Consider the following 18,292-nt stretch of genomic DNA (forward strand, 5'->3'; position numbering starts at 1 on the left):
TCACAAAGAGCGCCTCTAATCCAACAATGCAACAGACTCAGCCATTTTGAATATACAAAGGGAATAAAAAGTTTTCTAAAGTCCTGGCCCACTACGTGGCCTAGATACCAGCCACTCTAAACTGTGAGAAAAATGCCAAGCACATAGGCTAAGTGCCTTTCTGCCATTTCTGAATACATACTCTGTGCTCTTGATCTCTGAAGAAAGGCCAGAGGAGGCAGAGGAAATGAAGTTTGTCAAGTACCGCTGTGAAACTAGAACCGCAGCGAGACGGAGGTGATAACAGTCTGTGTGTGCGATATTCACAAAATGTTACGACTGTTCAGGATGGAAAGAGAATAATATTGAAGACAAAAAAGATTGATAACATCAAATGTGAAGTTTATGAATGATTGTGTAAAAATGTTCAGTATGTTCCTGGAATTCACCCAATCGAGGCTTGTGTCTGCAGACGATAAATGATTCATGTCATTAAAGGGATAGTTCACCCAAAAATAATAATTCTGTCATTAATTACTCACCCTCATGGCTTTCCAAACCTGTGAGACCTTTATCTTCATAACACAAATTAAAAAGTTTTTGAAATCCAAGAGCTTTCTGACCCTGCATAGACAGCTACATAACTGACACATTCAAGGGCCAGAAAGGAAGAACATTGTTAAAATAGTCAACTGTATTTGGTTCAACTTTAATGTAATTTTTCTTTAGCACGAATTAGGGAAAAATAATAACTTTATTCAACAATTTTACAAATTTTAAACAACTGATGCCACATGGTTTATTTCAACAATGTCATTGCTGCTGAACCTTTCTGGGCCTTAAATGTGTTGGTTGTGTTGCTGTATATGGTCTGTCAAGTCTTATAATGTAAGTGCATGGCAATCATGGCTAAAACATACAAAAAACAAAACAAACAAAAAAACTTAATTAAACCCTGTAGCTTGTTACGATACATTGATGTGTAAAGACATAAAATGATCTGTCTGTGCAAGAAACTGAACCGCATTTATGTTTTTTTTTTACCTCTGATTCATGCAATGTGCAAACTGTTTGAATACTCTAAAGCACGTTTTCAAGCAGGCGCGTGAGGAGGCTTCTTCTTCTTCTTGCTTTATGGCGGATCACAGACTTATAAGTGCATTACCGCCACTTATGTCTTAAGTGGACCATTGACTGTACTCCAAACTGCTAAACTTGGCATAAAATTTGCCTTTATCGATTATTGAATTTCTTCGTCACACTCTATAGCTCCACCATCATCTCAATTAAATTTTTCGCTGCAAATTCTGAACTCTACATTCAGAATTTTAATTAACTTTTTCCAGCTACCAACAAATTATATAGTGACAATTTTAATTTTAGTTATTAAATTAGGCAAACTATAGACATAAGAATCTTAGCTTGACTGTCAAGTTTGATGACCTGGTTAAAAAAATGTATAAATTAATAAATTATTCATCTGATTATTTTTTTTTCCAGTTTTTTTTCTATTCTTTGATGCAACACCACCTTTCTAAGGGCGGTTATATTGCCAGTCAACCATTTACAGAATCGAAACAAAATGACGGCAAACAGTCACTGTTGCTTAAGGCAACACACAATATAAAGAATAAAAGATATGTAAAGATAACCTTTGTAGAAAGCAATTTGTACAAATCAAGTTATTTTGTCTTGTAGAATACATGCAACTTTGTTATATAGCTTCTTCAGGGCAGTACTGAAAAACTGTGATGATCTTTTTTTTTTTAAATCACTCTTAAGAAAGTGCTAAACAAATTCGATAACTGGCTAAAGGGCATGCTAACTTTTGATAAAAGGGCTATATAAACTATATGAGCGGGTTTGTACTTCAACAAAGTGCCACCTTCTACATCATTTTCCTCTCTCTCCCTCATCTTTCTAACTTTGTTAAAGTGTTTCGTCCTTCTTCACTCATCTGAGAGTGCGCTGTCACTCTCTCGTCATCGCTCCGGGGCTCTGCTCAGACGGGATCGCTCTAAGGGTGACTGAACTCACTGGTGTCAGCAGTGGGATTTTTCTAACTCTGTGATGGACAGGTGTTTGTGTGACTTGCTGTGATCTCCTGTCGGACTCAAACCTGCCCCTCAGGGTGGCCTCCTAGAGTCAGGCTCCCCCCAACGTTCTGTCACATTGAGTTCAGAGATGTCAGAGATCAGCTCCACTGGGCAAACACTTAAAACTTAAAGGAAGGAAGAAAGCAATCAAAAAAGAGTAGAGAGCAATGTGTCACAGCAAACTCTGTTGCGATAATGACCTTCCATCAGTCGTATGTTATTACAGAGAGTGTCTGATCTCACCCTTCAGCTCTATCGGCTCTTAACTGATGATCACCGTCAGCGCTCACAGCCGTGTCTATAGGCATCGCTTGAGCTCAAAAATGAGGATGTCATCATCAGCCAGAGCAAGTGAACAAAGTTTAACTACTGCAACATAACTTTATCTATGATTTGTAAGCTAGGAGCAGACAGTGATAACAATAAAAGGAACTACTGTAAGTAAAATAAAGAAATAACTAACTACATTTACATTTTTACTCCCACTACTAGTACTTCTACAAACAACAACAACAACAATTATAAGAATAATAGATTGAAAACAAAGTATAATAATTAATACAATTTGGTGTTTTCATACTAGAGTTGTTAATAATAATAATAATAATAATAGTAAAAAAATAATGGATAAATAAAAAAACAATTAGCAAAATAATGTATTATAATAATGACAATTTAGTAGTAGTAATAATAATAATAATAATCATAAAAAGTAATGGATAACATGTATAATAATTCTATTATATTTTGGTGTTTAATGATAAGAAATGGATAAATGAAAGAATTATTATAATTTAGGTAATAATTATACTGTCTCTCACTACACTAGATCTAGTCAGACATATAGATTTTTTCCTTGACTAGATTTAAATTTATGACCTTTTAAGAAGCCTTGCCACTCAAATATGACTGATGACTATAACTTAAACCATAACCTAGCAGTAAAGCCCTGTCAAAACGAACAGCCATTTATATTCACAATCCTACAGTGAACAAATTACAGTAAAAACAACAACGTAATAATAGACAAATGAACCAGTTTCTGTCAGAAAGACACTGGAAGCCTTTAAATTCAATTTGATTCAAGTACTGGAAAGAGCCAGGCTGTCCTGTTTCCTCCAGAGCACAGGGCGACAAATCCCATGCCCAACACACACACAAACACACAAGAATACACACTGAACACATCAGCACTTCTCTGGTTTTACTGTTCTGGCTTTTCCTCAGTAAAACATGGACACAAACGGTCATGACAAATGACAGAGGAAACGGGAAGCAGCCAAAGGGAAGTTAAAGCATCCTCCTCCCTCGGGCTTATCTGTCCATTTCTCTTGCACACACACAAATGCAACAAAAACAACAGGAGGAAATCTGGGATTAAAAGCATTTATTTGAAATAGAAACATTTCTTTAGGAATATGATAAATGTTTGTATGGTCACCTTTGACCAACGTGTGTCCTGAGCTGTACTTTACCTGTGTTTGCATCATGGCACGTTCAACTCTCCGTGAGCTTCCTCTCTCCAGCTTAGTCCTCAGGCACAGTGATGTCACTTCCACTGCCCAGAACTTTGGCTGAGACAGCAAACACTGAGGAAGAGAGAGAGGGAGATGAAGAAATCACTCATGGAGACATACAGATTTTTCTCATCCCACTTTCATGAGTATTAAATCATATCTGCAACTATACCATAAACCAATAAAATAAATTCCTGTCAAGTTCTCAACCACAGTGACAGCAATCATACAAATACTTACAAACATTTAAAAAGGTATCTACAACACACACCACTCCCTGAATAGAGAGACACGCGAGCGTTCTCTGGCCTGTATCACAGCAGCAGAGCGGCAGGTAAGCGAGGGTTAGAGGACTCAGATGGAAATACTTTCCGACACACGTTACTGGAAAAGCATCCTGTCTTAACTGGAGCAAGACCGACACGTCAATACTAAAATAAAATATATGAGGTGTCTGATTTAAACAGCACAAGGCATTCAAGAAATCAAGACGTATACATCTGTACCTGGGAGAAGGATTTTAATTGGTAAGTATGGTTGAGCAAACCTTTACATATTTGCATTTGGCAGAAAGTGACTTATGATGCATTCAAAGTAGTATTTTTTTTTTAAATCAGTTCTTTGCTAGTGCCATGCTGCTGTTGGACCAAGAGGAACTAAACCGGTGCTTAACTTAATAACAGTGTTATTAAACTTGTGTTTTTAAAGATCAACTCTAAAATGTAAAAATAGATCTGTATATAGACCCAAGTCATATCTAATTCAAATATGTGCTTTTGGATCATTAAAAGATTAAATTAATTTTTAAAAAGTTAAATACTCACAGTACACTTAATACAAGCCCTGGCAGCACATGAAATGCCAAAAATATTCCTTACATGGATGAAATAAAGGCTTTAAAAATGAGAATTTGCTATTGGATATTGAATTTGCTATTTGGTTCATAAATGGAGGCTCTGATGAATTCGTGGCAGAAGCAGAGATCAGATAATGCTATCACAGCACCAATAATAAGAGTAAGATTGTGAGTCTACCAGGAATACAGTAAATCAATAAGAAATACTCAACCATCACCAGCTGTGTGAGGATCAGCTCTGTTTTTGTAGCCAACTGGGTTGAGATGGAAGAAGAGAAAGGGAGAGGAAGGGTTGATCCTGGTCTTCTTAGAGGGCAAGAAAGAGTATGAGTAATGGAGTATTTGTAGTCAATGAACAAAAGGTTAGTTCCTCAGTATGCCTGCGGTGTGTACACATACACACATACATACATATGCCTCATGATTTCAAGAACTATATCTGGCCTCCTCCCCTCAAAGCATTTATTACAGGAAAGGGTTACCCTGACCTACAGGGGAAGAAAGGAAAAGGAAAAAAGCAAAGGAGTGTTTACATGTGATTTATGAGGACTTCAAGCCTGACTCATCAACTCCTGCTCTTAAACCCGACATACACTTCAAAGCCTTGCCATCTCCCATTTTAACTTCAAAGATCAGATATGCTGTGAAACACTCTGCTCACCCTTATCCTTCCTGCTTTTACAGCAATTTAATTTGTGTAAAACAATTTAATACATTTTACTACAACATCAACACAGAAGAAATGTGCTTTTTTTATATTCACCCATTTAGGATATAAGGATATATTGATATAAGGATATCTGTTGAGAACACACAGAGAATCTATATTTACAAATTAACTCTACCAATTACAGTTGTTCAATTTCAGTTTTGAACTACTGACTATTCTAAACCATTTCACAACAGAAAAGTAACAATTGTGTTATTTTAGACACAATGTTACCTGTTTTGCTAAATTTAGCCAACGGAAATATAAAGACAAAGCAGAACCGTTAGTCTCCGAGCAACACACAGCAGCATTTCATTTCTCAAACTACGTTTTAAACAAATTGGGTGAACCATTACATTTTATGTTGAATCAAATAAACAGTTTCTTGCTGAAGCTACTTTTTGTAATAGCTGTTTGATTCTTTACACAACAATGACTTTAAATTATCTTTTGGGAGTAATTTCTCAGCTTTGCAATTAATTAATCAGCACATCATGTAATTAATTAAATTAAAAATGTTAATCACTTTACAGCCCTAACACACTCACCAGCCATTTTATTGGGTACACTGATTCAATTGCTTGGTAACACAAATTGCTAAACAGCCAAAGACATGGCAGCAACTCAATGCATTTAGGCATCTAGATGTGGTGACGACGACTTGAAGTTTAGACTGAGCATCAGAATGGGGAAGAAAGGGGATTTAAGTGACTTTGAACATGTAATGGTTGTTGGTGCTAGACGAGCTGATCTGAGTTTTTAAAAAACTGCTGATCTACTGGGATTTTCACACACAACTATCTCTAGGGTTTACAGAGAATGGTCTGAAAAAGAGATAATATCCTGTTAGCGGCAGTTGTGTAGATGAAAATGCCTTGTTGATGTCAGAGGAGAATGGGAAGACTGGTTAGAGATGATAGAAAGGCAACAGTAACTCAAATAACCACTCGTTACAACCAAGGTATGCAGAATACTATCTCTGAATGCACAACACATTGAACCCTGAAGCAGATGGGCTACAGCAGCAGAAGACCACACTGGGTCTTGTCAGTTAAGAACAGGAAACGGAGGCTACAATTTGCCCAGGTTCACCAAAATTGGACAAAAGACGACTGGAAAAACTTTGCCTGGTCTGATGAGTCTCAATTTCTGCTGCGACATATAGATGGTAGGGTCAGAATTTGGTATAAAGAACATGAAAGCATGGATCCATCCGGCCTCATCTCACTGGTTAATGCTGGTTTCTTGAACATGACAATGAGTTCACTTTTCTCAAATGGCCTCCACAGTCACCAGATCTCAACTCGATAGAGCAGCTTTGGGACGTGGTGGAACAGGAGATTCACATCATGGATGTGCAGCCAACAAATTGCCTGCAACTGCGTGATGCTATCATGTCAATATGGACCGAAATCTCTGAGGAAGCTTTCCAACACCTTGTTGAATCTATGCCATGAAGAATTAAGGCAGCATCTATTTGTCTGTCTAATATTATAAATATATATTTTAAAAAAATTTATTGTGATAGGACAGTTTAGAGCTTACAGGAAGCAAAGTGGAAAAGAGAGATGTGGGTGGAATCGGGAAAGGTCCTCGAGCCAGTATATTTTAAATCATTTATAGACAACAAAGCACAAACTCGAACTAAGTAGTCTGACATTTAAATATGCTGCTAATGTTGATGTATTTGTCTTACAAGACCAGCAAAATGGCAGCGGATTTATTTTTAGGAGGAAAGTGGGCCCTGCTGAGGAATTATGTTTCTTTAAGAAACACACCAGTCTGTGGTCCATTTTCTCACTGTGTGTTAGCCTACTGTATGGTGGGGGTCTATATTTATCTGCGTGGTAACATCTATATTTAAATTCACCCATTCTGTAACAGGCCTTACCCCAACTCTGTCTGTCTGACACAAGGGCTCCAGAAAGACTACAGAGTGAGAGTGTGGGTAGCCAGTTGAACTGAAGTTGAATCGCATTTTTATGCATCTTTGGCAAGCTCACAATGCAAAGGTTGTTCCAAACAGTAGACAGAAAAGTAATGTTGCCTCATAAGATACTTATGGCATGTATCATCACAGATAAGGCAGCCTCAATGCACTGTGTCTAGCTCAGCATTTAAAAAAAATGACAAATGTAAATGAATTGATAGAAAACAGATTTTTCTAATTACAAAAGGAACAATGGTCCTCAGACAAAATAAGTACAAATACACAGTGTTTATGTTAGCCCAAGTCACTTTTCAGTTAGGATGCCATATTAGAAAATATCTTCTATACACTAGAGAGCAAAACGTTCAAGGTTTGGTACAGAGCCAGAAATATCTCATTTTTCAGTTTTGCACAATTCTTCAATAAAATAAACCTGGCTATGTCTCTGAAGGCTATGTCTGATGAACATAATGAATAACAGAGACACTTCGGCTGTCTCTAAACGGCCCGAGTGTATCAGATGGAAGGGCAGAAATTGTTAGTGACATAAGCATTTTGGCAGTCCATCTTTTGGAAACTCAAGCTGATAATGTGTGGATTATTTTGTCTTTCTCCCCAGCAAGTTCCTTCTATGTGTGTGCTATCTTTCTTTCAGGGGAGCATAACCCAGGGTGCATATCTGAGGTCTGAACCTGATAACACAAGATGCCCAAGGGGGCGAAGAACGCGCAGCGCCACCCGAGGTCAGAAAAAACCCAAACTCACTCAGACCATAACTAAACTGGGATCCACAAAATTGAAACCAAAAACATGTTGGTGTGTTCAAAAGAAAGTGGACTTCCAGACATAAGTCAGCGTTCTCATTTGGTTTGAAGATAGATATCAATCTAACAAACATGATTGTGTGTGATACCAGCACAAACCTTACAAAGTAAAGGAAATAGAAACTGTTCTCAGCACAGCACGGTGGGTGATACTTAGTCCTATGCTGTGAATACACACACAAAAAACTGAGGGAGAAATGCAACATTATAAAGTAAACATATATACTTATTCATATATATATAGTACACGCATGTATACATTGTGTGTGTGTGTGTGTACTTTGGGGTTGCACAAAACAAATTCCCACCCCAAGAGGTCTCGCTGCTCACTGCAATGCCAAGCTGACAAGATGATTATCACAAAGCTGTTTCCTTCCCTGGGGAAGAACCACCACCAAGAAACAGAAACTTCTCAAGCTGCTGACCCCTCCCACTCCTTCCAGAATGGCACCTCTGTTCCTCTCTGCACACTTCTGCTGCTCTGAAAAACCACTGTTGCTATGGTAACAGTATCAGGGCTCGGAAATGGGAGGGAAAGCATTTTAATCACCAGACCAGCCCAAGACTGAGAGAGGGTATGGTTAGTTTCTATGCAGATAAAAAAAATCTATTTTGGGTGACTTCGCTTTAAAGGAGACCTATTATGTGCCTTTTTACTATAGGTATCAAGTGTCCCCGGAACACCCCACAGATCAATTATTTTATCATTTTGAAAATGCCTTTTTTTAAGTGGAAGCAGAAACATACTGTTTGTGTGCAGTTTTTAAATCATATTAATTTAAACTTCTGATGTACAATTTTCTCATCCGAAGCATTTCTCACATCCAAAGCACACGCACAGAAAGCATCTGTCACATGACATGAGTAACTAAGCTTTTGTTCATGTATTATTGTACTTAAACTGTCAAGTTCATACACGTTTATGCTAAAAAACACAAGTTACAAAAACAGTTGGTTATGTCTGTGGTGGAAAACAGCTGGGAAATAAATTGCATGATTATATTAGATTAGATATGTGTGGCAGTAGCGTACAGTAAATAAATCAATAAATCCACTGCTCTCATCTCCATTGAGGCACTATATAGCACTATATAGTGTTGTGTGCTTGTCAGTGCAGCCAAAGACGGTCAGCAGGCTTTACGCAAACTTTCACCATGGCATTAGGACTGGCACACTGTTGTTGCTTGTGTAAATACAGTGGTGGTGCCGTGACTGAAAACTTGCATAACTATGGTACCAAAAAGGTTGTAATAAGATCTCCTTTCTATGTTGTGGATAGCAGCCATGGATATTTTCTTCTGCAGTGTGACAATCATACGAGTGAAACTGATTATCAAAAAAGGAAAAATGCAGGGCGGGCACTTTGTTTTATTCATTGGTGATTGATTGGATGTAGGCATATGGTGACTAAGTGGAGAGAAAGAAGGGCAGCACTTTATTTTACAATCCTGTTCCTCATGTACATACTATGTACTTATTATAGTAATTACAATAACTATGTAATAACTAGGTACTAACCCTGAACCTACCACTAAACCTAACCCTACCCCATGTAGTTACCTTGTATTACCAGAACTTTCTTAGATAAATACACTGTAAGTGCACTATAAGTACATGTTAGTACACGTACTGTAAAATAAAGTGCAATCGAAAGAAGTCTAGCAAGAGAAATTGTTTGACTGGAAGCACAAGTTCAAGAAAATAAAGTAAAAATTAAATATTCATATATGAATCATTCACAAAATCAAAAACGCGCATTTAGAAGATGGAAAAAAATAATAATAATGCTGAACTCTCATTCATCATTACTGGCTCAAAACCCTTGATCATTCACCAATAATCAAGTTTCACCAGTCCCTATAACCTCTCTTAGCAAGTGATTTTCTTTTCACAATAGTTATCTGTAAGATGTCTGCAAGAGTTTGGTGATTTTAATCCTTCAGGAAGCTTCCAGACCAGATGAAAGACATTGATTCTTGAGGAACTGTGTATCTTCACTCCAGACCCGAATTCAAAGCAGACCTCATTTGGGTCGGTCTCTCTCAGCACCGTGAGAACATACAGTACACACAAGTAATATTTTGACTTGTGCAGGGTCTACCGTCACTATCCTGGGGGACATAGATGTTGCTTTCCTTTTTTTTTTTTTTACTTTATGCACCTGGAAACTGATATATGAAAATACAAATTTGTGGATGAAATCAGTCTAGTTTTTCAACTTCAATTGAAGAAATTAATATTTATGGGGTCATAACCAATAACTACAAATTTTGAAAGTATTTTTCATCTGATGAACCCTAGAGCGTACCATTTCAAGTTTAAAACTTTCAAACTAACCAAATTAACCAATTTTTGAACTTGGGTCAACAAAATTCACACACTCTTAATTATAACAAAGTACAATTTAAATTAATTGCCAGTCTTCTGGATACCTAATGTAAAAGACTAGAAAAAGAGGGACGGCTCTGTGAGCGACTCAGAAGCTTGACATCACTAATAAAAGCACAGCTGGAATAATAAATGAGCTAAAGCTGCCTGTAGAGACACCCGTCCAAAGACGAGGCACAGACCGATAGATGTGAGCAGTAGCAGCACAGCTCTTTGGTGGTCTTTCCAAGAGAGAGAGGCACCATGTGAGATGGAGGGAGAGGGAAATTTAAGAGCTGCCTAAATGAGGTATTCAGTGGGCCGAGTCTTTACCTTTATTACTTTAATTGCACAAAGAAAGAGTAAAATGTCCTCATTTCTGCTAATAAAAAACGTTCTGTAGAATATGAAGGCATGACTGACTCTGAAACGCTATTGTGAAATTCCTTGAACAGTCTTTGCTTTTTACCGGTTAATTACAACAAAACCACCAGCAATATAATACAAAGTTCCTTATTCACTAAGGGCTGCATATTTCATATTAATACTGCTGAAGTGGCGCAAGGCAAGAGCGGAGAGCAGGAGACTCCGAGTCTAAGATGTCATTCAATTGAGCAATAGAGGGAATATTAGATCATTTTGTGTGACAAATAACGTCAACAATGAATTTCTCTTGGGGCACAAATGCACAAGGATTACACAAGATGTTAAATTTAGTGTTAAAGTCCTTTTGCAAGAAGTATGTTGTGTTTACGTATGATTACAATTTTGACAGTTTTTCAAATTCCAAGAAAAAAGCAGTTATAAGTACCATGTGACAATTGAACACGTGGTTTACTTAGAAGCAGAGGCAGTTAACATTTAGTTTTACATATGTATTTCTCAAAAAAAAAAAAAAAAAAAAAGGTTATAGGTATAGATGTCTACCAAACAGATGATGTAAGTGATCATCTGTTGAAAAGGATATCCTACCATTTCAACTTTCACCAACTGGCACGCTACACTGCCAAGGCTTGTCTGTGAGCCTGTGTAAATAGTCCTTCACTGTCAGATCACTAATCTGTATCTGCACAATATCTATGGCGAAAAACATTGAAAAAGAGACAGTCACTATTAGGAGAGCTGCTACTGTAACACAATCTGGCTGCCACAAAATATTTCCATGTAGATTACTTTAATCTGTGAGGTGTGTGGCTTAAAACCTCAAAGATGGCTACAAATGCAATACAGAAGCGTTAAGGTACTCCGAATAACAAAGTGTCAGACATGATCTCATAGCGTCAACATCTTTATCTTCAGTTCAGATGTTATTAATTCTAAAGCAGGTGGCCCAAGTATGATGCCATGCACAGCACAGGCTGAAAAATGATTATTTTTTGCAATATATCATTTAAACCTGTTGATGACAGCTAAATAAAATACAGCTGTAATGAAACACCATGACTTCATGGGGAACCGGTGCGTCACTAAACTGCTGAAAGAAAAAAATAATAAAATCAGTTTATCATCCGTGGCTACGTTATTGGTTCTGATGCAATACCTCTTCAATAGCAGGCTTACAAAAGGGGGAATGCTAGAAGTTAATTTAGAAGAATTTAGAAGTCCATAATTTCTGAATTTAAACTGACTTTGAATTGAGGATTTAAAGAGAAACAATTTTATTCAGAATCGAATTTGAATTTAGGATATTAGAATTACTTTGATTTCTAAATATCAAAATGAAGTAGAATGTAAATAAACTCAAACGGTAAGTGTCATTTCTTGAAAGTTTGAGGTTCAAAAAGGTCTAAAGTTCTAGGCTTCAGACAAATTAAAAAAAATTTTTTTTTTGAAATCTCACCAATAGAAAAAAAGTATGCTTATTTTGATAAAATAACATTTTAATAAAAAAATAAAATAAATATTTATTTTTTTAAATTCCAGTTCTGTTCATTCCAATTCAAGTTCCTGCTTTTTGTAGCCAATTCGATTCTAATCTAAACAGAAAAGGAGCCAAATCTTCAATTTGACCCTGTTCCTGAAACCACTTGAGTGCTAACCTCGAAACACATCTGATTACATCTGGTCAAGGCATCATCCACTGAAAATGCTGAAGACTTCTGACTGTTGAAACAGTCCCAAGATTCTACATTGTTTAAAGAAGCTTCCCTAAAGTCCTCTTGCGTCTGAATGAATCTATCATGTCACAATCGCTTTAGCTCATTTGTAAAACACATGCAATCCTTTTTGACCTAAATGCAGTTTACTAAAGAGTCAAAGCATCCCTGTGTCAATGCTTGTATAATCTACCATGAAATTCTCATCTTTCAAAATTCGTTCTGGTGAACAATGTTGACAATAAAGCCTCATGACTAAAACTAAAGGTGGACAGCAGATGTCCTGTGAGGTTACCATTCGATATCCAATGTCAGTGTCTCTGAGCTGACGATGAAAACATGAATAACCAGCTCTGAAGGTGCACCAGCTTTGCTATGACTCAAGCACCTCAAGGTGTTTGGATATGGCAAGGGTCCCTAAACAGTGAACAACAGCTCTAATTCAACAAGACAGAAATCCCAGATACGCCAGGTTCTACATGTGCACAAGCCTAGTGCTGGCAATATAGGGTGGTGTGATATGTCTTTAGTCCAAGATGTACCCTTGAGCGAAAGAACAGAGTTGGGAAAAAGAAGGTTTTGGCTTAGGAAAGATAATTTGTTGTGAGGTCTTGAAGTTGCTGATCAGAGTTGAGCAGACATATAAGAGGAAAGAAGTCCTACCCCCTATGGAACATGCTGAATGGTGAGCAATGAAGCATGTAAAAGCCTACAACAGTGACAGGACAACTCAGGTAAACGTGAAGGACAATGTCCTTCTCAATTTTCTTAGTAGCTGGATGAAAGGTACGCCCCATTTCTTGTTATTTTGGGAAATCTTTCAAGAGAAGCCCTGAAGGTCCAAAAGGAAAATTCAACATTGAGGGTAAAAACCTAACAAAAATAATTAACAGACAATGACTTAATCCCGTAACAAAGTTTGTAAAGACCTAATTTTACATGTATTTATTTAGAGATATACATGGAAAGCAAGGACTCTGGTAAAGTCATTAGGCTCTTGTGGAACTAGAAGATTTATGGTGAAACAGCCACATAAACGGCACAGCTATAAATTAACCCCAGCAGTCGACCCGCTTTCAATCAGAACGGTTCCACTTTCCAAACATATTTGAGAGCTCAAGTTCAGAATGAAATGGCCAGTTCTTCCTGGAAACCATTCTGAAGCCAGTAAGATGACTTGTGCCAGCGCTTCTGGGCCGCTATGATGTCATTCTAATTACAACAGGTGCTTCAGAAACATAAACCTTTCAGGGAATGAAGAGCCACATGAAGATCCCAAACGATCAACAAAACGAAAGACAGACCTTTGTGGTTCAAATATTATTTTAGCACCTTATAAACAGAAGCTGAAAATGGCAAGAAACATTGTTGTGTTATACAGATCCAAATCCAATCCATCCAAGCACAATAACTGCAGAAACTCCAAGAAATGGTTCAATTCTGGTACAAAAACTATACTTTGATTATATTATTTTAATAATAATATCATTTAAATATAATACAGATAAAAAAAAAAACAGAAATCAATTAAATATAAATCAAATCATAAAAGGTATATTAATTTAGTTACGCAAAGAACAAACTGCATATTAGACGCAAATATTGATGTTTGCCTACAAAACTACCACTGGCTCTGCACCCATTTGCCTAAATTTGTTACTTCAGACTTATGTGCCCTCTAGAAGCTTGCGTTCTGCAAGTGAACGTCGCTTGATTGTGCCATCCCAAAGAAGCACAAAGTCACTTTTACGGACTTTTAAATTAAATGTTCCCTTCTGGTGGAATGACCTCCCCAACTCAATCCGAGCAGCTGAGTCCTTAGCCATCTTCAAGAATCGGCTTAAAACCCATCTCTTCCATCTTTATTTGACCCTCTAAGTTTAACACTCACTATTCTAATTCTATTCTTTAAAAAAAAATCTAACTACTTTTCTAATCTTTTTGTATTCTATCTTCTTTTCATTTATTATGCAATTGTATATGTATGTGTGTGTGTATGTGTAAAGACCTCTAACTAGCTTGCTCTATTCTTTTTTTCTTATTCTATCTGTTTTCTTTTTATTTATTATATTAGTTAAAAACCCATCCTACGTGTACTGTGTTAACCTAACTGAGACTTGTTATAGCACTTATATATCATTGCTCTTTTTGTTGTTTTTGATTGCTTCCACTGTCTTCATCTGTAAGTCGCTTTGGATAAAAGCGTCTGCTAAATGAATAAATGTAAATAACTATTATTTTTAATATTTTACTATTATTATTTAACTATTGCTTATATATATATATATATAAGACATTTATGATCTTCTGCATGGTTTCAGCTTTACAACTATTTGAAATTGCTTGTCAGGTGACATATTACCGATGACGCACCCAACAAGCAAAGATCCGGGGAGAGAAAGTTATTTCTCTGGTATTCATCAAACAAATCATTGTTGAGAGTATGAGTGTATAAAAATTTTAGGTAACTTAAATGTCACAAAGTAATTTGTATTTGAATCTGCTCCCTTTCTTTTACATTTACAACAGATTACCCCCAAAAAAACAATTACATGATTACGTAACAAGTAACATTTCTGGGGTTGAATTCGCAACAAAAAGAATTACTACGACGTACACTGATAGACTGTAGACACCACGCCCCAAAACGATAAAATAAAACACTGCAGAAAATAAAACATGATTTAAAAATACATGAGATAAAAATATATATTTTTGTTGCTCAATCAGCAGATCATAGCACTATCAATGTCATGGGTTCCCAGGAAATGCATGATAAAATGTTTACTTTTAATGCAATGCTTTGGATAAAACCGCCTGCCAAATGAAAATGTACTTCAATTCAGGCTTTCGTACCAAATTATTTAACTCTTAAAGATAAAAAGCAGACAATACATCTCTGTGATGTTTGCTGGGTACGTGACAACCATCTAACCAGCCTGCAGACTCCTGGATCCACATGTAGACTGGAAAGATGCCTGCACACACAACCAGCCAGTGGAGACCAGCAACAGCAGACTGCAGATCAGCAGAAGATGGAAAGACTGGTGGCAAATCACCTCAGTGAACTGATGGTAACATCTATTATGATGTCTTAGAGAAAAACAAGGGCTGGAGCAACACAGATGTGAAATCAAACGGAGCTTCGGTGCAATCAATCAGTCACGGAGAATTAAATAAATCTGTAAAGTGGAAGGAAAGGGCTTGTTTGTTCTCTCACTGTATCCTCATAGCTTGTCTTTTGACCTTCAGGAAGGCACAATGACAAGGACAAATCACATAGAGTGTACTTTATGGAAAATTACACAAAAGGGCTGTGGTTACTTCTAACATGAGCATGTCACCAAAGACGGTGGGGTGGGGGGGTCAAAATAAACATCACTTCCCTAACAACGCAGCCCTGTTTTCTCATAAATAAACTCTCACCGCACAGAGACATGACGGAGGGAGGGAAAACAAATTAGATCCGAGTCAGGTGCATATTTCAACAGTGAATGAGGAAACGTCTCATTAACGTCTAATCCTCAAACCCTTAAATCTGAAAGGTCAGTAGAGGAAAGTCACCCATAGATCTAGGTAATGTTTTTCATTTAACTTCAGCTGATTTTGCCCTGAGTGTAAGGCATCTTCTCATTCAAGTCACATTAACTACTTTTGAAGCGTTATACAAATATACAGCCCGCTGGAACTGAAAGATGCACATGAATGTTTTAAATCTGCCTCTGTTCCACATAAAATATCAACTGTGGTTTGCATGTTTTACAAAGCACTAAGCTGACATCAACATGCTCTCACAGCGGGTGAAAACCAGATGCTCTCTCATTTTGACAGAAAAGAATTAGGCAACTAGGAAAAAGTGGATTCCAAATCGAACCTGTCGGAGGGTGTTTTTATCAACTACTGGCATTTTTAACCGGTGATGGGTAACTCTAAAAAAAGTAAATTACTAGTTACTATACATCTTCAACAGTGTAATTAGACTAATCTCCAAAAATTAATGTAATTACTTTCAAAATCCTATATCAACCTTGACAAGTGAATTATACAAGGATAGACATGAAACAGTCCAATTCTCACATTTAACTATTAACTATGAATTTAGCCTCAATATTCTCCTAATTACTGATTATTAACACTTAAAGTATTTAAAGTGAGAAGGGTACATAAAAAGCATGCATTTTAAGGTTAAACGTACAATTTTTATGTTAAATCCACTATTGTATTGTACATTTCATTTATTAGGGTAAATAAAAAACTGATGCGTTTTAAAAATCGATACATTTTGTATACAATTATTAAAACGAACCCAGTTCACACAAACATTGAAACATTTAAAAGACTTTATATAATTCACTATTTAAGAAATGGGACTGGGACAAGACTTAAAATCTATACCCATTTTTATAATACCCAAACTGAATGAAGGCATGGTTTATAAGAGGTAATCATATTACAAAAAAAAAAAGAAAAAAAAAGAAAAAAAAAAGTTGTACCGGTTGCTTTTACTAAATATCATCCCCCGAGACGTAAAAGTGCCCAAAAGTTTAAGAAACACCCTCAAAAATGACATCATGTACAACAAGCGACACAACCATTCCATATCCGAGCTCAAATTAGCCACCGTTGACAGAAGTACTCTCAAGATGCGCAGGCCTGCCTTTTCCCAATGAAGACGCCCATCTCACTGAACAAAAGATTTATGAGTTAAACTGCAGGTGTTCACCTTAGATCTGACAGGTCACACTGCCATGGAAGAGCCAATGTGTTCACACTCGGCTGCACTGGATTTAGGCACACAATGCAGCCAATAGTGCACTGCCCTTGGCCAGAGATCATTGGTGAGATCAACACAAGCATCGGCCTCATGGGTAACAGCGAGGAAACGACCCAATCCAACCAAACAAACACAAGCTCAAATTACATACGGTCCATAACACCATCTCTACATTGACTTGGAGTGGGAGGGGTCGAGATCCCTAATGGGGGTTCAATGACTAACGGAAACTAAACCGCTGACACAAGCTCAAATGCCACACCCTGGAGGTGACCACATGTGGCCCAGTGGCCAAAACAGCGGGAAAGCACTGACAGATAGAGGAAGAACAAACCGCCCAGGTGGTTTTGCCAACTGCTGGGCTCCATTTTAACATCACAAACCAAAGAGATCAGACCAGAACAGCCTCAAAACCCATATGATTCATCTCAGATGAGGAGCTCTTTGAAACCGAAGCGGGTTTGGCACTTACAAGGGGGATTTTAATGCGAATGATGTTACTCTTCCCAAGGCCAAGACCTGCGGTTTACAGGAAGGATCAAGAAGAGAAATAAGACAGCAGTACGAAGCAAACTCCTTTATTAAAATGATAAAAATGGCTAAAAATGGGACTGAACACAAACAAATGCTTTATTGACTTGGAGTGTGTAACAGTATCACAACAAGCTTATCATCTAAAGAGCTAGTTTCCCTGGACATACTGTCAACTAAACAAGGTTTTTCAAACCTGATTTGCCAATTACCAGTGTAATCCTACACTGGGCTTAATATGCATCTGGGAACGCAGCCAAACATGGCATTGGATTGATTTCTAGGAGCACTAGATTCAGTGTATGATGCAGCAAATGCCTATTGATGTCCAACAGATCCCGGTAATGCGAATGTGCAATGATAAAGAAGTCCTAAATGATTTACCACTTGGCGTGACAATGATAGGACCGTTCCATTCAATACAATCATTATCGGCTGTACGTGCAACCGTATTTGAGGTCAATCGATGACTCTTGATCATTAAAACCATAGGAATTCACCACCAGAAGTCATCCACTGGGCGACAGGACATTTGCGCGATGAGTTACGGCAATGAGCTCTCCGACATAAAAAAAGAACACATCCCCATCTTTTGAGAGTGTACGTCAATGTA

General features: G+C 37.3%; 1 protein-coding gene across 1 annotated transcript in view; it reads right to left on the minus strand.

Annotated features, from left to right (window-relative positions):
* Positions 1 to 18,292, minus strand: part of ttc27 (tetratricopeptide repeat domain 27) — a 92,878-nt gene that overhangs the window by 25,172 nt on the left and 49,414 nt on the right. Inside the window, exon 10 of the mRNA XM_026285574.1 lies at positions 3,551 to 3,664. Within this exon, the coding sequence (XP_026141359.1) occupies positions 3,551 to 3,664 (114 nt within the window). The remainder of the gene's footprint in view (positions 1 to 3,550; positions 3,665 to 18,292) is intronic.

Source organism: Carassius auratus, chromosome 17 (assembly GCF_003368295.1).
Source record: "Carassius auratus strain Wakin chromosome 17, ASM336829v1, whole genome shotgun sequence".
NCBI classification, from domain to species: domain Eukaryota; kingdom Metazoa; phylum Chordata; class Actinopteri; order Cypriniformes; family Cyprinidae; genus Carassius; species Carassius auratus.